Here is a 22,327-nt window from a genome sequence, read left to right as displayed (position 1 = left end):
AGGTTAAGTGCCGTGCCCTCAGTGTGTTCACCCCTGAGCGCTCAAAGCAGCTATCCAGTCATTCCCCTGTATTTTCCTACCACCACCTGACATTTCCTTGTTTAGTTTGTGTCCTCTCACTAGGACAGAAGCTCTTTGAGGACAAAATCCATGCCTGTTTTATTTGCAGCTCCTAGTAGGCATTCATCACATACTTGCCATTATTGAATGAGACAGATGGACTCACAGGAAGAGATAATACATTGCTAGTAAAAATACAAACATGTTGTAGAAGACAATTCTACTGAGGAAGAGGGAGGGGATAGAATTATTTGTATATTACAAAAACATGACTCAAAGGATTTGCAACAAACAGCTAAATAGGCATTAACTCTAAGGGACAGGTAACGGTGGACTTTAACTTTCCACTTTAAATATTTTGTTACCATTTGAGGTTATGTTTAAAATGAGCACGAATTACATTTATAATCAAAGGAAGCAATCAATATAATTCATTTTGGGAAAAAATGGAATGCCAAAGAAAGAAGCAGGTAGGCTTCCTCCTTCACCAGCTGCTCCATATTTTCCTCTTCTCTTGTTCTCATGTAAATGCTAATCATTCAAACATTATATCTAGACTTCTCATAGGGAGGATGGAAATCACACAAATTACTCAATTCTGACTGGCTAGGCATCAGTAAATCATTACTGTCAAAGATGACAAAACACTTCTGTCAGAAAACAGTAACAACAACACAACTGTTACAGGAAGCTTCCTGTTGACAAGAAGAAGAAAATGAACTGGGCACTGACCATAGCTGCCAGATCCAGAGATGAAGCAGAATAAAAAATTTTAGACCAAATCCACACCTAATAAAAATCAAGTAACAAACCTTAAGATGTTAACTACAGTTTTCTTTGGATAATAAAAGTAGCCACCTACCTATGCAACATAAAAAGGGCTTCTAATTTACATAAAAAGTTCATAAATAAACTAGACTGAATTTCAATAGATAAGTAATGAAGGGATAAGTAATACATGATATGCAAATGAGGGAGGATGAGAACACTCACAACTATTCCAGTTGAAATCAAGAGATACTACAAAAAATTATGCTACCTAATACATGGGAAACTGAAAATAAGAATAATAATAAAAGGGTTGAGTTATTGATTTAATCTTTTATATTTTAAAAAGGAGAAGAAAACAGAAGTAGAAAATTACATAGTAATAAAGTGGTTTTTTCTTTTTTTACGATTTTATTTACTTATTCATGAGAGACACAGAGAGAGGCAGAGACACAGGCAGAGGGAGAAGCAGGCTCCCTGAGGGGAGCCCAATGCGAGACTCATCCTGGGACCCCACGATCACGACCTGAGCAGAAGGCAGTCACTCAACCACTGAGCCACCCAGGTGTTCCAGTAATAAAGTTCTTTAAAAAAATCCAGTGGTGGTTAATATAAGACTAAATATATGCAAACAGGTGGGCCAAAAACTCAGACATGCTAGCAGCTGAGAATATGATATTACTTTACACAGAAAGATTCCAATATAGTAGCAACACTAAATGTAACATTTGTGATGATTTCAAAAAAAATCACTGAAGGGAAAAAGAACAGATTAAAGGTACAAAAAATTAGGATAAAAAAAGAATATAACTAGATGAGGACAGATCAGTATGTATAATCTTGAAATCTCTTAATTACTTGGTTTGATACTCTATTCATTCTACTTATAAGATTAATCAAGTAGTCTGGAAATAAGAGCAGCAAAGAAAATCGTAAGAAAGAAATTGTGATAGATCTACCTGGTATGAAGGTTAACATATAACAGCAAGAGTGAACAGAATGAGGTTTACTGATTTTGTCTAATTTAACCAGTGCCTAAATAATCACCATGATGTCTAAGAGTTTTCAACCCTTACTATAGGCTGACATTTGCTTTATATTTATTCTTTTAATCTTTACAACATAATGTTATGAGAGTTATTGAGCCTGTTTTATAGATGAATAAACTAAAGCATCAAGAATTTAAGGTCCTTGCTCAGGCCACAAGGCTAATAAGGGCTGAGCAAGGATTCAAAACCAAGTCATTCGGGTTCTGGAATCTGGTCTAATACTGCCTTTTCTAATAAGTAAGAGAAAATATATAACTTGGTAATTAATTTTAATATCAAATATGGTATGTTGCAAATACTATCAAAGAAATAAGCATAATTTATCTGAGCCAGATACATGGGTCCAAGTGAAGAATTTGAGAGGGCCATAGAACTGACAGTGGGTGTAAGGTAACCAAACGAAGGTCAAAGGAGAATTAATTCAAAGAAAAATAAGTTTCAATAGAATTGTTAATGAAAATAGGGCCAATTTTCATTATTTTAATGTGGATTATCCTCAGCATTTTTGTTAATCAGGAGTGCTTCCCCTACAAGTATAGCAACTGTATATATTCAGTGAAGTCAGACATTTCAATATAATCTAAAGACGAATGTAATTGGAAAGGGGCCTTTCTTGAAATCTTCACTGTGTTTGCAACAAATCATCCAACAGATATTTCTGAATGCTTCCTATGTGTACACTGGGAGAGGACCATGATAGGGACAAGAGAGGATAGTATTATTGAATAAAATGGAGCTCAGAGGAGGAGAGGATTATGTATGATGATCAAAGCCAGAATCTCAAAGTCCCTGAAACATAGGTCCAGGGCCAAATTTAGGTTGTTAGTAGAGGACAAGGCAGATTTCAGGTACATTGTTAAAGAAAGTTGACTGAACTGTGATTGGGTATAGATGGGTAAAGGACAAGGAGTAAGAATTGTGGTATCAAAAAAAAAAAAAAAAGAATTGTGATGTCATTTTTGCACCATTAACTGAAAAAGGTAGGTTAGGAAAAAGACACTGGTAGAATGTAAGCTTAGATTTTCTAAATCACTGAATTTGAAATAATGACAGGATAGTGAAATGTAAATGTCTAGGAGATAAAAGCCTTAAGGCTGGAGTTTAGGCTGAGCCCAGGGCTATAGGCCTGATTTGTCTCACTGGCTAAGAGGAATAAACAGGATCAATTATAATGTATGGATTCTTAGTCAAAGTCGGGAAAAAGAACAGATGAGTGAAGGAACTTGTGCTCTGGACAGCACAGTAGTAAGAATTAACATTAGGATACCCCAAGAAATTAAGAAAACCATCTAAGGTTACAGTAAAATGAAAAATCAAGACAAGTGATAGAACTATGGAAGTTAAGAGAAGACAAAATTTGAGAAGAAAGACCCCTTGCTAGTAGTGTGGCCAGAGAATTCTAGTGATGTCTGTATGTGGGATTTCAGTTGCTCTGTGAAAGTGGAAGCTAGAATGTGTGGGGCAGAGGGGGGGCTACAGACCACTTGTTCAATATGTACAACAGTAAGAGAAAGGACAGGAGCAAAATGGTAGCAACAGAAAGGATTATGAAATGCATTTTTAAAAAGGAGCCAGTAAAGATGGATTTACCATGAAGATGTGTGCATGTGTGCGTGTGTGTCTCTCTCTCTACATACACACACACACACACACACACACACACACAATCCCCCAGGCCTCTGATTTTTTTTTTCTTAAATAGAAGTTCCCCAAATTATGTATGCTCCAAGCCCCAAGACCTGGAAGCCTAATGAATGAAGCAGAGATATATGCTCCCCACAAGCTAAAGTTTAGTTTTCAAAATTACTTTGCTCTTGAGGACAAATGGGAACAAGAAAGGAAGGGAGCTGGATAGGAAAACAATGAAGCAATTTTCCTTATATTCCATATTCGTTTTATTGCACTTATTCAGGCTTTCTCGTTAGTTTATTAGAAGCCTAGCAGATGTCAGTACCTAACACCACAGCGGAAGAATGAAGGGAAGCCAGGCTGGACGATGATAAAACAAATCAAGGTATAAAGACTGGTAAAAGTGGAACAAAGTTCACAGTTGTTTTCACTTCAATACCATTGAATTAGCAAAAGAGCAGTGTTCAGGAGATAAGGATAAAATAAGTGGATGAAGCACCCTGTGGCCTTCTTCCCTGGGTTTAGATGGGGCCCAGGCTGTAGACCTGATTTGCACCCCATGCTCAGAGGGAATAGTTGGGGTATAATTATAAGGTGACATCTGAAGTTCAATGCATCTATCCCACATAGAGTAAGGACCAGAGTAAGGCCAGAGGAACTCAACATGCAGGCTCATTACTTTTTATAGCATTAAGCTGGATGATGGGTCACACATCAGCATTCCAGAATTTACCTTCTGCTCTAGAATGGATTACAGCTAGACTTCAGTTGTCACAGTACTATGAATACAATCAATCTTTGCTTCTATTTTTTTCTTTCATTATCTGGCCTATGGCAGGCTTGGTCATGGTCCACTACAGAAATATAGGTACCTTTAATGACTCATAAGAAAGAGGTTCTCCATGCTATTTCTGAAAAGATATAAGATATCCCTTAGAAACAACAACTTGACAAGGTGTTTCTGGCAAATCAAAGTATAGCTATGCCCAAAATTACACATATATTTTTGACATAATTAAGGTAATACTTTGTTTTCATTTACCATGTTATATAATGTTCATTAAACGTTTTACTCCAAAGACCTCCAAAGAGGTGTTTTATTTGATCAACATGTATTTTTTTAGACTTTCTTTTATTTATTTATTTATTTATTTATTTATTTATTTATTTATTCATTCATTCATTCATTCATTCATTCATTCATTCATTCATTTATTTATTTATGATAGTCATAGAGGGGGGGGGCAGAGACACAGGCAGAGGGAGAAGCAGGCTCCATACACCAGGAGCCTGACGTGGGATTCGATCCTGGGTCTCCAGGATCACGCCCTGGGCCAAAGGCAGGCGCCAAACCGCTGCGCCACCCAGGGATCCCGATCAACATGTATTGTATTATGCATCCAACCATGTTCTAGGCACTAAAACAAAAATTTTTAAAGGAACTTACTTAAAATTTTCAATAATAAAGTCCTTTTAAATAATTTAAGACCTAGGCAAGACTTCTGCTACACTTTTTGTCATACATCACTGTGTTTTTTGGAGCACTATGAAAAAGTAAGTATCCAGATTTACCAAAGTGGATCAGATACCTCCAAGGGACACAGTACAAACTTCAAGAGGAAAACTAGCTAACATGAGCCCAAGAGAATCATGCACAGAGCTAGCAGTTAATCTATTACAAAGAATGTGTTTCAAAAAGATTGGAAAATCAGTGAGACATAATATCAAGTCTGCCAAACCAAAGGCAAATATTGCTAGAGGGAGGATTTTCATTGCTGATTGAACCACACACAAACCTGTAGCTATAAGGATTCATGGAACTTAATTAACCTGCTTATCAAGAACACTGCCTACCAACAAAATTTAAGTACTTCACAGGGAGTTACTTTTCTTTTTTTTTTTTTTAATTAAGCAAAATGTGAGTTAGGTATATTCTTAAATTGCTGGCAGTTGCTGGGTAAAAGAGAAGTCAGAGGCACAGCTGGATTTTTAACTACTGAGCTGCATCAAAGTTCTGATTTCCATAATTAGAGTCAGCCCAATACCACGGGCAAGAGCTGCCTTTAGGAAGGAAATCTACATGGCCCAAGGCAGCCCTGCTTAACTTGTCCCCCAAAGTGCTCCCCACTGAGGACCGTGAACTAGCCCCAGAGGCTACAAACACCCTGGTGTCTCAAGGGTGACCTTACACATTCTCTAAAATTAATGTAACTCAATTGCAATGTGATGTTTTTCCAAGTTTGTTTGAATGTAACAACAACCAGGGCTTACTGAAGACTGTTCAGCAGGCACTGTGCTAAGAATTTCACATCAATTATCTTATTTACTTCACAAGCAAGAACTGGCATTAATTCTATCTCCATTTACAGTAGGGAAACCAGCTCAGACAGGTTGAGAAACTTCTCCAAGGTTATGAAATCCACAATCGGTGGAGATGGGATGCAAGCACACAGTTTCTAATTTGTCTTCTCAGATACATTACGCTGCAATGTTTTTTGTTTAAAGATTTTATTTGAGGGATCCCTGGGTGGCACAGCAGTTTGGCGCCTGCCTTTGGCCCAGGGCGCGATCCTGGAGACCCCGGATCGAATCCCACGTCGGGCTCCCGGTGCATGGAGCCTGCCTCTCCCTCTGCCTGTGTCTCTGCCTCTCTCTCTCTCTGTGTGACTATCATAAATAAATAAAAATTAAAAAAAAATACCTCTGCATTCTTTAAAAAAAAATAAATAAAGATTTTATTTGAGACAGAAAGAGAGCGCGTCATAGAGATGGCACAAGCAGGGTGGAGGGGCAGAGGGAGAGGGAGAAGCAGACTCCTCATTGAGCAGGGAGCCCGATGTGGGGCTCGATCCCAGAACCCTGAGATCATGACCTGAGCCGAAGGCAGATCAACTAACTCAGCCACTCAGGCACCCTCACTGCAGTGTTTTAAGGGACTTTGCAGTTAAATTTGCTGACTCTTCCTCCTCGGTGAGGTAAGGCATGGGTCAGCAAACTTTTTCTGTAAAGGGACATAGTAAATATTTTTGCCTTTGCAGACCATGTACTGTCTGTGATGGCTACAACGACTCAATCCTGCCTTATCAGTGTGACAGCACCACACGCAATCCCGCTATTGTAGTGTGACAATACCACGCACAGCCCTCAAAGCAATGAGTATGGTTGTGTTCCAGTAGAACTTCATTTGCTGAAACGGGCGGCAGGCAGACCTGGGTAAGAGTTTGCAAATGCTCAAGTAATATTCATGTTCTGGGCAGATATGCGTATTTATCCTGTGGCTTTGTATAATCCCCCACTATGATTGGGAATAACAAGTAGAAATAAAATGGATTTAAAAAAATTTTAAAAGCAGCAGCCAATGCCAAAAAGTAAGGGAAAGGGAATTAGTATTTATACTCTATCCTTTATCAACCAATCTGGTAACAACAGCAGGGAATCTACATGCCCTCCCTCTACTCCTTCAGTCAAGGGTTCTCTGCTTCCCCTGGGACCGTGGATATTCTCAGCCTCTGGCATCCTGGACAGGCCACAGCATATTTTCCCATCAGCTGTGGCTCTCTCTTATGGTGGTTGTCTTTCCACCTAATTCGAACTCTAGCCCCTAGAGTCCAGTGAATTTACTAATTATCCTCTCTACATGTTTTATGTCCTCTGTGTCTTTGCTCATGCTAGGAAAACACTCTGTTAACTGATTCCAATAGCTGATTCAGGAAATGTATGACTGCATTCCCAGTTCAAAATTCCTAGTCCTTGGATTCACCTGTAACACATCATTTCTGTGCTCACTTCGGCAGCACATATAATAAGACATTATTCCTGAACGCGCCAATTATACTATGTATTCTGTTTCAGCTGTTGACTTGCTTATTTCAAATACTACAACAGTGACCCTCCCCCCCAAAAAAAAAGAGTTAAGAGAATCCCCGGAGTGTCATTGTCACTAAATATAACTGGAAACTGGCAAAAGTAGTTAAGACTGAGTTTAGAGATTTAGCTTCATTTTCTTGTTCTGAATGATTAGAATAAAAGGTAACCTTTCATAAAGAGCTGGAAGGTCAAAGATATTTAATCACATAACGATAACGGTAATTTGGGATATCAAAATCAAGAAGCTGAAGTAGAAAAAAAACATGGGGCACTAAAATGTCTAAATGTACTAAAATGATGTACAGAAAGTAAAACGGAATATGAATGACATTACAAATTCCTGTTAAGAATGAATGCCTTTGATTAATAAGTGTCTCAATAATTTAATTAAAAAGAATAGAATATTCAAATTATTATGTTTCTTGCATGTTCCCAAGACCTTCATTGAGAACACTTAGGAGGAAGAAAACTGTCAAGAACATATAGTTCAGGACAGGTCCTTAATCCTTAACTGCTTTTCTTCCTTCACTCGGATTGCTTACTGTGTCTTGTCCAATAACAGAGTCTTCTGATTCCTGTATTTCAGTTTTAAAGAAGCTTGAAAAAGTCCCTGTGTTGTTTTTTTTAAATGTCTTTACCTTGTAGATGTTTGTGATTTATTTCTCTCAAGTCTGCTAGTAATAATATACTCCAATTTTTTTGTATATATTTTTATTGGAGTTTGATATGCCAACATATAGCATAACACCCAGTGCTCATCCCGTCAAGTGTCCCCCTCAGTGCCCATCACCTTTACTCCAATTTTTAAAAACAGTCTTACTAAAATAGATTCTGGAAATGCTATCTGAAGAATCTGTCTCTCTTGAGAGAGAATCTTATAAATAACATGGATCTTAGTTTTTAAACAAGTATGTAGAGTGATTTCACTGTTCCAAGTCAGAGTTCAGAGTAAAAAAAAAAAAAAAAAATACAGCCACTGAGGAGGAGTTACGTCTTAAAAAAATTCACAGAAACAAAATTCAACACTTACACAAGTAAGGCAAATGGTGATCCTCTACGCACTCACAAGAAATGTGCATTTACACATTAAAGACAGAGTAGGTCTGCGTAAAGAAACGTGTTTAATATTCCAACAGTACTGCCTAAGCTTGTCTGACCCCTGAGATTTTTACCCCCAACATCTGTTACTAGCTCTGAGAACTACTGTTTTCACAGAAAGCAGCCAGGGAAGCTTTTGGAGAATTAACAGCTTATTATACTTAAGGGGCTGTTTAAAATTTTAGCTATGTCCTTATGATTTCTTCATATTCTTTCTGATACAACTGAATATATACTTATCTAATACAGTCAAAACATAATTCCTAATGTGGTTGAATAGATCAGCATTAATAAATGCTGTAAGGAAACCTAAGAAGTTATGGCTTGGAACTATTTATCAATGGATACCATAAATTCACCATGATCACAGGGGAGCTTAGTCCTGGTTTTGCCATTTGTTTACAGTATGACCTCTGGGATAAAGAGATTTCATGTCTCGGAGTTTTGATTCACGTATATCTAAAGTGGGGCCAGACTTGCCCTGTCTAACCAACTGGTACATTCTGAGAATCAAGTGGTCAATCTGAAAATCAAAATCAAGAACAATTCTTCATAAATAATAAAGTGTTACAAAAACATAAAAAGAGTTATAACAGTAGGATGCCTAGGTGGCTCAGTGACTTGAGCAGCTGCCTTCAGCTCAGGTCATGAACCCAGGGTGCCCAGATCGAGCTCCATGTCGGGCTCCCTGCTCAGCAGAGAGCCTGCTTCTCCCTCTGCCTCTCACCCTGCTCGTGGCTTTCTCTCTCAAATAAATTTTAAAAGAATCTTAAAAAAAAAAAAAGTTATAAAAGTATAAAAATAATACATGATTTCATTAGTTTCTTTTTTATACAAGCATGCTAAATGCTGTTATTTTCTTCTCTTGAACTCTGGCTAGAATGCTTAGAATTGCCAAATCCCTCATTTTACTTAGAAAATTAATTTTTGATTAGTCATCAATCATAATAATGTTATCATCAAACTTTTTTTCAGAAAATGTATGGCAGGGGTGCCTGGGTGGCTCAGTCAGTTAAGCATCTGCCTTGGGCTCAAGGCATGATCCCAGGGTCATGGGATCGAGCCCCATGTCGGGCTCCCTGCTCAGTGAGGAGCCTGCTTCTCTCTCTCCCTCTGCCCCCCCCCCCCCGCTTGTGCGCTCTGTCTCAAATAAATAAATAAAATCTCAAAAAAAAAAAAAAAAAGAAAATACACAGCAAAAATAGGAGAATCAGAAAAAACTGTTTAAAAGAAGAGATTTATTGCAAAGTAGTTGGTGAGCAGAACCACCTTTCTCTGGGTTCTATTATGAACCCATCTGTGGCTGCCCTTCGATGCCAGTGAATAAAGACAGTAGGGCTCTATATTCTTTGAGTCCGTCATTAAACTATTGATCCCTTTAGCATTATCCATAATGTTCCAGCAGCTCAGCATGTCAACTGGTGAAGTGCTAGTCTCTCACTCCTTTCAATAACTTCCACACTTTATGGAGAGGAAGTCACAATGATTTATTTACCTGACATTTTCCAGTCCGGATGTCGTACAGGGCCACTGAACCATGGCGAGCTCCAACTGCTATTCTGTGATTCCGCTCATAATAGCTGACCATGTAGAACCTGAATTGAACATTTTAACAACAACAAAAACAAAACAAAACAAAAAACCCAGGTGAGATGACCTGCACATGGAAGTGGATACAATATATTTCAAAGATGGAAGTCAGCTCTATATTTTTAAATAAATATTTCTAGAATTAATACATTGAGATTTTTCAAAACTGTTTCATTTTAGTAACTCTTAAAATCAACTGAAAGAAAAATGATGCAGAATACCACTTTGGCCTGTTAATAATTATTTTCAGTAGAAAACAACTTCATCACTACAAACACTTTTGAATTTTCAAGCAAGAAATACAGTCAAATACAAAAAAGATTTAATATGAAAACTCAGTTTTACTTAGTATTATGCAAATGCTTCTATTTGAACAGAATGGAAAAGAAGAAAAGGCTTACGTATTTAACCTACTTATGTTCTCACATTATATTATAGTATTAAGGAGTGAAACATACTTTCTAGCAGAACAATCATAAAAAAGCTACATTAATGTTATGCTTAAGTTCATATCAATAATTTATCTAAAAGAAAAAAGTTATCTGGCAAATTCCATAGATTTTTCACATTCACCAGTTTAAACAATAGCTGTGACTATCAGTAGTATAAGTAAGGACATTTGGTTTTTATTTGGCAATACATGTAAAGAAAACTTAGGATGATTCGAAGGTTTTAAGAGGTTGATTTATTTTTATTTCTTTTTTTCCTAAGTTAATTTGCATGAATAGATTGGGTATCTGAATTCCTGATGTATATTTTGCCATAATGATTTCATGGTCACATGATTAAAGCCTGGGAAGATATGAATAAACATTATTAGAGGTGTAAATAAGGTATGATTTTATATCCCCAAAGAATTTTGAATATATCTTCCCATTATCTAGTGCTATTGTCTCTGTGTGAGTTGCCCAGATGCACAAGTGGCCTACCCTAAATATTTACAAGGATATTACATCAACTCTACCACATGTTCCTTGCTTTTTTCTTTGAGGTGTGCTGTACTACCAACCTAACTTTTCTGTTGTTATCTTTATTTTTTTATTTTATCTTTTTACAGATGGAAAGGGGAGATGACAGCAAGAAAATATTTCTCTAATGCCTTCTTGAGTTGGCGTAAAAAAAACTACTAGGTCATATGACAACATTTCTGAAATTCTGATAAGAGAGGCTGAGAGAGAGAGAGACAAGAGGTTTGAATGTGTGCAGTTGGAACCCAGAGACACTGTGATAAAGCCATCTGGGCATGAGATGACATTATGACATTCATACACATTTCATAAATCTGGAAAATGAAATAATTCAGTTTCAAAACTTTTTGTTACTTATTAGCAAGTGGTGGATTCAATAATACTTCTATCCTGTCCCTAAGCCTTACCCATCAGTGCAACGCCTTTCCCTTCAGTGAAAGATTAATGCTTGTTTAGTCACATGAGAGACACTAATGTAGGAATGTTCTGTTAGTTTTGCTGTGCTCAGGCATGGGATGTCTCTTTGTATGCTGGTTTGAGGGCAGGAAAAGTTACTAAAGGCTCCTGACACGTATGAAACTTCCCCACTATTAAGTGGTTAGTAAAAGTTTGATTTCTTTAAGCTTTTCCTGTCTGAATCATCATATTACTCTATCTCAATAGAGAAGGTAGGGATCAGCATTCAAAATCCAATGTTCCTATACTTGAAAATAAAAAATGATCTAGAAGAGTTGAAACTTTTACTATTTTGTTATTCAATAATTATAGTGGTTTAAGTATTGGGCATCACTATATATCTACACCTACATCTATACACACATATACACACGCAATTTATTCCTAATTGTAGTTGCATGGAACATAATACTGAACAAATGCTTTAATAAATATTCTGTTCATATTAATAGCCACAGGAAAATAAAACTTCCAGAAGTATGTATTTTTAAAATCTGTTATTGAACTTTGCACAGATGTAGCAGTGATGTTGCCTTAATCTTTCTGCAAAACCTATTATTACCTGTCAAAATAATCCTCTTCAAAACACATCTGTGGTAAAATATATTTAATGTGGACAAAATTTACTTAAACTAGAATCTTAAAACTTTTTGTAATACTGGCCATATTCTGTGCTCTGGATATCAACCTCATCCTTCTATATCATCTATAAACACTGTAATTTATGAAAGAAAAAAAGATCGAATCTATTCTTGGTATCAAATCTTTAGTTTTCCTGAAAGGACCATAGGCCTGCATTTATCATTCTTTGCAATTTACTGCTAGAGTAATACTTCTAAACAAGATCTTAAACAATTCTGGGCAGTGAAGGTCTTATGGTGTATTTTTATCTTTGGATTTCTTGTCAGACTTTTTATTCCTTTAGCAGTGTCTCTTTCAACAGAAGAAATCCGTGGTATGAAAAAAAAATTAAACAAAAAAAAAAAAAAAAAAGAAATCCGTGGTATGTATGCAGTCACAAGTATCCACTCTGGGGAGACTGGCTGCAGTGAGCCTACCTCTGCCAAGGGTTTCCAGAACTCACCGTACCCCTAAACTACTCCTAGAACTAGTTCTCCATTGAGGGATTGTCAAGACCAAAGATAGTGAGATATGCATTATTTGCCTCTACCCCCAAAGGTATCAATGGATCAAAGAGGAAGATTCACTACAGTTTTAAAGATTTTTTTTGGGGGGGGGGTGTTCTCAGAGTAAAGACTGATGTGCGCTGAGTCTTCTGAAATGGTATTTCAGTCCCCAGTTCACTATGTTGATAACATGTCACTTGGGCAGCTTTCTTGGGTAACAACCTGGCAAGAATCCTTTCATTATATTCAAATCAAAACAAGGATCTCCTCTACTTGGCATAACACAAGGAGACTGCTAAGTTAGAGAGAACACTACCACCAAAGTGTGTGGAAGAAGAATAAACTGGAACTGAGTCATGCTACAAAATAGATTTCTTACTGGGGTTGGGGTGGTCATCATCCAAGAAATTTAGTCAGATCCCACACTTTCATTACTACCCACAGGCAGCCAGGGTGATCCTCTTCAACCATAAATCAAATCACCTTTCTCTTAGGTTCACAGCCATCCTTCAAGACCCTACATATGATGATGTAGCCCCATTTCTCACACTTCATCTTCTCTCCTCCTGCTCACTCTGCTTTAGTCATATCGATCTCCTTGTACTTTCTCCAATATGCCAAGAATGTTTCTACTTTGGAGCGTCAACACTTGCTGTTTTCTCTGCCTAAAAACCTCATCTGCCGGCTATCTCCATGGCTCATACTCTCACTTCATTTAGGTCTCTGTTCCAAAGTGATTTTGACAAAGGAGATCTTCGTGGGCCATCTTATCCAATACAACAGTCCTTCCCCATTATTCTATAGCCTATTATCCTTTTTTCCTTATTGTACTCAATCATCTCTGATATTAAACAATATTTTGTTTATAGCATATTTCTCTCTACCAGAGACTATCTTTTGTTGAATGTATGAGAACATAAATGTGGTCCAAGTGAGCAGTAAAAAGTAATGCAGTAAGAAGTTCAAACACTATGCCTATCCTTCAGTGGCTAGTGTATAAACCATGCTAAACATATTGATTTTTAAGACCAATGAATATTTTATAGGATCTAAAATAATAATTGAGATGAGGAAAGGAAACAAAAACTGTCCAAAACAGGCAGAAGTCAAGAAACAAAGAACTGCTCATGATCTCTCTAAAAATTTATTTTTAATTGAGACAAACAACTGGAGATTTATATGAAATTATCTATAAAGGTCCTTGTGACCTGAGTATGTTAGTATGCGGGTGACAGTGGCATAATGAAAACTATTGAATTATTCCCAAGATTACTTGAGCTGAAATTAAAAAAGGCAAATATAGTCTAAATAATGAAGTATACAAGAAATTATGTATTTTTGATAGATATTGTTATGGAAATAAAAATGATGCTAAGAATTTGATAGATGTATCACCACACATAAACGTCCATGAATATAATACTATTACACAACACATAATTAAAAGAAATAACTATCAATCATCAGTAAACTGGAATAGGTTATTTCTCCAAAGCCCAATGTGTAACTTCATCTCTTTAGGACTAAGTCACAATGGGGTATCATCCACCCCACAATGGGTGTGAAACATGAAACGTAAATGTGAATTGAGTAGAGGATCCTGGAGCAAAACACTTTGCTTATGACTATGTCAAGCACCCAGTGCCCAAGTCTCTAAATAACTTTGGTACTCTCTATTTATAGTCTCCTTTGAATTGATGACCTTTTTATCTTAAAAAAACGGCCTTCAAAACAAAACAAAACAAAAAAAACGGCCTTCAAATAAGAAAAAACTGATGCGAAATTTAAAAGTCAATTTGGAAACACACAGGAAAAGGAAACATCCAACTCTAGGCAAAAATACGATTTGGGAGGAAAACAGAAACCTGCAAAATCACTTTCTTAACTATGACTTCAGTAATCTCCAGTGACCTCAGGATGTTAAGTTACTACTGTCTATCATATCGTTGAGCATTAAAAACAACAGGAAACATTCTTCAATAATCCAAAATTAATCTCCAGCTTAACGTGAAGCCCTCTAAAATCTAAGAATGTAAAACAGAATGTATGGAATAGAACCACTTACAATGTAGAACTATCTACAGTTCACTAACTACACGACCTCAGCTAACATTTACTGAGGACTGGCTGCGTATCAGGCATTGTCCCAAGTACTTGGCACATGTATTCTCACAAGCAGCTGAAGTATTAGGATTATTGAGTGGCTTTTAGACATTCTTGATATTGATTTATAATGGTTCACAAACTTTTGACTCTGTTTGTTAAAAAGGTATTAAGGCAATGTGTACTTGTAATAAAATCAAACACTGCCAATGTGTATATAGTAAAAAGTAAATCCTCCCCCTCACACCCTTCCCTCACCTCTCACCAAGGATTAACTACCGTTAACAACTTGGTGGACCTTCTGAGAGGTTTTTCAATTTTGATTACAAAAATGTTATCATATTATACGTGTTATTCTGCAACTTTCTTTTCTTCTTTCAACCCTTCATGGAATATCCATGTCAGTAGACATGATCCCATGTCATTCTTTCTCATCCCTACATCGTACTCCTGTGTATGTATATTCCATTATTTATTCCCATTTTGACAGTTAAGTTATATTGCCTATGGATCTTTATATATATAGATGACCGTTTTTGTAGGATAGAATCCCCAAAGCAAGATTCTGGATTAAAGTATACACACATTTTTCATTTGATAGGCAATGTCAATTTACTTTCAATTCCCACTGTGCCCCCAGTTAGTACTACCAAACTTTCTACCTTTTTCACCTACACAAGGGAAAAAAATTGTTATCACATTTTTACTTTAATTTGCATGAAATAACTTTTTAGATTGATTCATTCAGTTGCATTCTGCTGGATATGCATGAAGGTTTCTTTATTAATGTAAACAAAAATTATTTAAAAACTAATCAACACTGTGCTTCCCTGTACTCATCGTGCATTCTAAATGAGGGCTGAGACTCCTCAACATCCACAACATGTTCCCAATAACCAACAAAAAAGATTGGAGCCCTAAACACAGGCAAACCTGCTCTGTGGGAAAGAGTAGGTGGGCCGCCTACAGTGGAGCAAAGTACAGTCCCACTGACCACAGGAGGTCCCACTGCCAACACCTGTCCCAATCCCTTCTGTCCAGTATGAGATGCCAAAGAGCTCTTCTGAGGGGCACCATATGAGGGCTAAGGAAATAATACGGAGGAGGTTTTCGAAGCACAGGCTGAGGGCTCTGACAGATGCACAACTGCAATCAAAGGCAGGGGCCACTCTGTAAATCAGGAGGTATTTTAGAGAACATGTTCCTACACAGACCCCAGAACTCCAGGCTGCTAATGTGTCTGAAAAATCTACAGACGTGAAAAGTGACTTTGGCGAAGGCACCAGTTCAGGGTGACCTGTGTTAGTTTTGGCGGGGGATGGGTGGGGGATGTCTTCTAGAAGTGGTTCTTTCCAGCACCGGGCACCAGTTCAAAAGACAAAAAGGAAAAATCCCTCATTCTGGGATGGTGATGGATACTGGTGAATTCCATCTGAAAGTCACGACCTGGGATCCCTGGGTGGCTCAGAGGTTTAGCACCTGCCTTCGGCCGAGGGCGTGATCCTGGAGTCCCGCATTGGGTTCCCTGCATGGAGCCTGCTTCTCTCTCTGCCTGTGTCTTTGCCTCTCTCTCTGTGTCTCATGAATGGATAAAAAATAAAAATTAAAAATTAAAAAAATTGAAAATCACGACCGCCTGTTCAGCCTCTTGTAAACCTTCAAGAGTCAATAGATACCTCCTGAATAACACTGTTAAATATTTAACAGGTGAATTATTTCCCTTTCTGGAAGAACGTGCTATGGGAACACTAAAGCTGGGATGTTAAAAGGAGAACTGGAAACACTTCCTAGGTTGGACAGGGAGAATTTCTGCAAGGAAAATATCATGTATGTTAAGGGTATATATTTTTTAAAGATTTTATGTATTTATTCATAAGAGACACACAGAGAGAGGCAGAGACACAGGCAGAGGGAGAGCAGGCTCCTTGCAGGGAGCCTGATGCAGACTCAATCCCAGGACCCTGGGATCACGCCCTGAGCCAAAGGAAGATGCTCAACCCCTGAGCCACCCAGGCATCCCACATCAGCTCCCTGCATGGAGCCTGCTTCTCCCTCTCCCTGTGTCTCTCTGCCTATCTCTGTGCACCTCTCATGAAAAACATAAATAAAATCTTAAAAAAAAAAACTTCCTTATATCGTTTCAAACAGTCTGAAAAGTAAATATTCTTTCTGTTATACAGTGAAATGGAATACTCCTGGAAGCTTTAGAGTTTTGTTTTGTTTTATGAAGAAATTTAATATTGAAAGACTGTTGTGGAGTTTTCAGGAGTAGAGAAATGGACTAAAATGGTTTTAGAGTGACTTCTACTCACCTGAGTACAGGAGTAACATCTGTAATTATTTATTACCGAAAGTAGACTATAAAATGGTAACCAATTTAAGAATCTTCCTGGAAGTTAGGATAGAAGCTGTTTTATATCCTATTACTGTTATCACCATATGGGATAGAACAAACCACAGGTTTGGAGGAGTTTTTTAAAAAATGAGCTCATGCACTGTTCTAAAGTAGACAGTGTTCATTTCCTTACTGGATTTTAAGTGCCCATTTAGGACGAACAGAGCTGATTCAGCTATTCACTTGAAAAGCAGAATCAATCAGTCTGTCTACATAATAACAAAGTTTAAGAAAAGGTAAACTGGCTCTGAAAATACAGACTTTTTAACTCTTCTTTCTAGATATTTTTTATCCTATTCAGTTCAAAAGTTTACTTATTTTACCTTGAATTTTTGTATCTTATCTATGTTATAGTGTTAATGTTTTCCCAGTGATCACTTTATTTGACTTTTTAAATACATATCCAATTTAAAATAAATACATGCTTGTAAAAAAGCAACACAGAAAATATAGAAAAATAAAGTTAAGGAAGGAAAGTTACCCTTTACTACCAATCCCCTCCAACACCCCAGGTAAGCATGAGAAATACTTTGTGGTATGTCCTTTCTAGATGTTTTTCCTCTTCATATATATACACAGACATGCATGAATATTGATCCTGACATATAGTTTTCTCCTTCAAAAATGATTTTATTTTACATGCTCTTCTGAAACTCTGCTAATTTCTCCTTAGGTTTCTTTTCTACTGCCATCTTCCCTTATCATTAGTAACAGAGTAACCTTAATCTTTTTAATGGCTGTATGGTGTGCCACAGTTCTAATATCATTTAATGGAAATAACTGTTGGTTAACAATAATTACCTTTAGAGGACATGAGTAAATCAAAGTGTTTTAACATAAAGTAGATTTTCTATATAAAATCATACTAAGAGGTTCCCAACAAAGGTCAGCTGAGAGATAATCAGTTAAATCCAGCAAAACCATAAAATGTTTTAAATTTCTATGTCAATACTACTAAAATGCAAGTGACTTACCCATTTACAGTAAATTAGAGAAATTTATATCCTGAGCCCTTTAGTTTCCTCCATGCCACTACTACTATCTTTTTAGTATCTACCAAGAAGTCCAAGTATTGAGCCATTAAATATGTTTAGGCCTCCGTATAGACTGAGAACTTCATTCTTGGTAATGAAATACACAATGTAAAAGAATACAATTTACAATTTTTGCAAAGTGATTGTTGATTTATTAGTCAGAGATTCACAATTGCATTTGGCATATTTCATTCAATGACAGCTAATTCTACATTTGGAAGTAGCTCAGATTTTGGAGTCAGAACGATCTGTCTGCCTGATAAACATTTATTCATCTTCTTAAATTTGGCTAAAACATCACCAATTCTCCTTTTTCCTCCTGTACAGTATTACCTGGTCCCTCCTTTGTGTCCTGGAGACCCCTTTATTGTTGCATTATGACATTTTTCTGATTTACCATTCTGTCTCTGCCAAGCCAGCTTTAAGACTTTTGAAGCAGAATAGTGTGGTGCCTGATTGACCAGATGTAGCTGAGCAGCCCACAATGGCCAAGCACTGCACCATACACAGAGCAGACACACATTAAATGTCTGCTGAATAAGTGAATAAATTCTAAAACCACTTTCAGAAAATTTTAATCAAGAAAAACCACACAATTGCTTAAAAATTATTTTACTTTGTTAAATCACCTAAAATCCATTTATTGATTCTTATTTCTTCAGTGACTTTTTTTCTTCTTCTAATTTTGGAATTAGGTACTGTGATTTATTGTTATTTGGCAAAATCCAGTCAATTAAAATATTTTCTTTTCATATCAATTTCAATTCTAACAATAAACACTATCTAGTATTTAAAATAATCGGATGATATAAACCATAATAGAGTGACTAATTAATTAAAATTTCTCATCACTGAGTGATTGAAAATGATATGTTGTCATCAAAAATAATTACTGAATGTTCACCATTACACATGACTTAAGTTCACATTGATTTCTTGACTTTTTATAATAGATTATATATTTTTTTTAAAAATGGACTTCACTTTTTAAAAATTTTATTTTTAGAGAGAGAGAGAGAGAAAGTGGGTGTGAGCGGGGGGGGGGGTGAAGGGGAGAGCAGAGGGAGAAAAGCAGAGTCCCCACTGAGCAGGGATCCTGATGCCCCACCCAACACAGGGCTTGATCATCCCAGGACCCTGAGATCATGATCTGAGCCAAAACTGAGTCCAACAGTTAACTAACTAAGCCACCCAGGCACCTCCAAAATGGACTTTACTTTTTAAAGCAGTTTAAGTTCACAGCAAAACTGAGCAAAAAGTACAGAGTTTTCCCAAATACTCGTGGGCCCCCAACATGCACAAACTCCTCAATTATCAACACCCTCCTCCCAAGAGTGGTGCATTTGTTACAGCTGATGAATTTACATGGACACATTACTATCACCCAGTGTCTGTAGATTACATTAGGATTTACTCTTAGTGTTATACATTCTATGGATTTGGACAAACACACAAGGACATATTCACTGTTATAGCATCATACGGAATAGTTTCTCTGCCCTAGAAATCCTCTGTACGCCACCTATTCATCCTCTCTTCCCCACTAACTCTGGTAACCACTGATCCTTTTTATTGACTCCACAGCTTTGCCTTTTCCAGAATGTCATATGGCTGGAATCAAACAGTATGTTAGCCTTTTCAGATTGGCTTCTTTTACTTGGTAATAAGTATGTAAGGTTCCATCCCTCTCATGGCTTGATAGCCTATTTTTTTTTTATAGTGCTGAATAACACTTTATTATCTGGGTATAACACAATAATATAATATTATTATATTAATAATATATTATAATATTATAATTAATATAATAATATATAATAATATAATTATTATATAATATATAATATATTATATAATATTATATTATGATATTAATAATATTATTATAATAATATAAAAGCACAGTGGTGATACTATGTTAAAACTATACTCTGATTTCTAGCTAATTGACTTTTCCACAAAACTTTAACAGGTTAAAAAAATAGAATAAAATAGGTACTTCTTGTTTTTTCTTTTTACAACATTTAACTTACATTTCATATTGAGCATTTTGTTCATTAAATAATCTAGTGTCAGTTCAGCTTTACTAGTTAATTACTTCAAAGAATATTAGGGAAAGCATTAAGGAAGCTGTGGCATTCCTATATTGGGAGCCTATGTTATAACATGTTTCAGAACTTACGATGAGATAGAATGATTGGTAATCATATATCAATAAATTAGCAATGGGGAGAGGTTTTAGCATCTTTGAGCTGTATCTTGCCACAGGTTATCAAGCACTGGAAGCCCCTCATTTCACAGAGGAGGAGACAGAAGCCTCCTCAATCTAGAATTCATCTGCCACTGCAGGTAGTCCCACAGTCATGCTTAAAGCAGGAGTTCATAAAGCATGCTCTGCATCAGATCCGCTTTCATAGGAACACTAAAATGCTATGTTCTCTTTTCACTCTCATTTTCTCATGAGTGTGTAGCTGACATCCAGATTCTACATGATGTGAGCTATCACAAGCAGAAACAGATAGGAGATTCTGGGGGACTTCTACTGCAGACATGGTAGATTGGAAAAAAACATAAAACAAAACAAAGGCATTCTTCTAATTTGCTCTGTTTTGGAAAATATAATTTTTCATTAAAATACTATTTATGTGAACACTTAATAGGCTATTTTTAAATTTCTTAATTCTAATTTCTAATATGGGGAGGGAGAAAGTAAAAAATAATCTCTAGTATGGCAAATATTGACAGTTATAATCCATATAAATATTCTTTGGGGTCCTTGGGGTACTTGGATGGCACAGTCCGTTAAGTGTCCAACTCTGATTTGGCTCAGGTCATGATCTCAGGGTCATGGGATCAAGCCAAAACAGAGTCATGCTCAAAACAGAGTCTGTTTTAGATTCTCTCTCCCTCTGCCCCGTCTCGCTCATGCTCTCTCTCAAATTAATTAATTAATTAAAAAAAATTCTTTGTGGCCTTCAATAACTTTTAAGTATAAAGGGGTCCTGAGACCAAGAGGGTTGAGAATTGTTGACTTAGAGTCTCCTATTTCAAAAACAGGAGACTCAGTCTCTCATTCTCTCTCTCTATTATGGTACATATGTGTATGTGTGTGGGGGGGGTATATAAAATACATATCTTAAAGATTTCATATACATTCTATACCTTTTGAGAATCTGGTTTCAATGAAATAAAAGCAAGCTGAACACTTAATAGTGCTCAGGCTGTCAATAAGAGGCTACATGATAACTCTGGAATCAATAGGATGAGATGAGATTTAGATTAGGAAGAGGTAGCTGATGGGACGCCTGAGCAGTTTAGCATCTTCCTTCAGTCCAGGGTGTGATCCTGGAGTACCGGGATCAAGTCCCACATCTGGCTCCCTGCATGGAGCCTGCTTCTCCCTCTGCCTGTGTCTCTGCAACCGCCCCCCCCACCCCCGCCATCTCTCTTAAATACATAAATAAAATTAAAAAAAAAAAAAAGGAAGAGGCAGCTGAGAAAGAGAGAAGGGGAGGCTCTGGCAGCAGACGTGAGAGAGGGTGAAGGGCAGGCCTGAATGTGCCTGCCCTGTCAGATCCTCTGAAGCCTTGCTGCAGGCAGAGGGTCTCTGAGTGCATTTTTTCAACAGCTTCGGTTGCTGGAAACCTAATAGGAAAGCAACCAGACAGGGTCCCTGTTCTTAAGCACCTCATAAGGATGTGCAAATATGGACAAAGTGACTTCAGATGACATACACGCTATGAAGATAAAATGGAAATGGGGTAGTGGTGGTGAGGGGGCTGTGTGAGACAGGGAAGTGGAGGGAGTGGACCTGAATGAGGAGACCAGATGGGCCATGTCAAGATCTAAAAGGAGTGTTCCTGGCAGAAGGAAGAGGGGGAACAAAAGTCCTAAGGAAAAATATGTGTGGTTCTATTCAAGGAACAGAAAAAAGACCGGGGTCTTCAGCACAGTGAATGTTGAGATTGGGATTTGAAGAATGCAGGTCTAACCCATTTCATATAATACCATCTGTAATGTGAGTCCTAAACGACGGGCAGTTTTGCTGCCAGGTATGATATATTGCAGTGCATTGTATAACATGCAAAGTCCAGGGTTAAGTAAGCCCCCTTCCTGGAGCAGCAGCACTGGACTGTGGGGAGAGCCAGGAATCCCTAGAAAAGCAAAGGGTCCTTTAAAGTAA

General features: G+C 37.1%; 1 protein-coding gene across 5 annotated transcripts in view; it reads right to left on the bottom strand.

The window, feature by feature from the left end:
- The window catches only part of LOC129495477 (WD repeat-containing protein 7), a 353,352-nt gene that overhangs the window by 58,188 nt on the left and 272,837 nt on the right, over positions 1–22,327 (bottom strand). For all 5 annotated transcript variants that reach the window (XM_055303010.1, XM_055303012.1, XM_055303011.1 and 2 more), the window contains one exon: positions 9,967–10,066. In XM_055303010.1, the coding sequence (XP_055158985.1) occupies positions 9,967–10,066 (100 nt within the window). The remainder of the gene's footprint in view (positions 1–9,966; positions 10,067–22,327) is intronic.

The sequence above is a fragment of the Nyctereutes procyonoides genome, unplaced genomic scaffold (assembly GCF_905146905.1).
Source record: "Nyctereutes procyonoides isolate TBG_1078 unplaced genomic scaffold, NYPRO_anot_genome, whole genome shotgun sequence".
NCBI lineage: Eukaryota > Metazoa > Chordata > Mammalia > Carnivora > Canidae > Nyctereutes > Nyctereutes procyonoides.
Note: the sequence above shows the minus strand (reverse complement) of the source record. Positions and strands in the feature narration are given on the sequence as shown.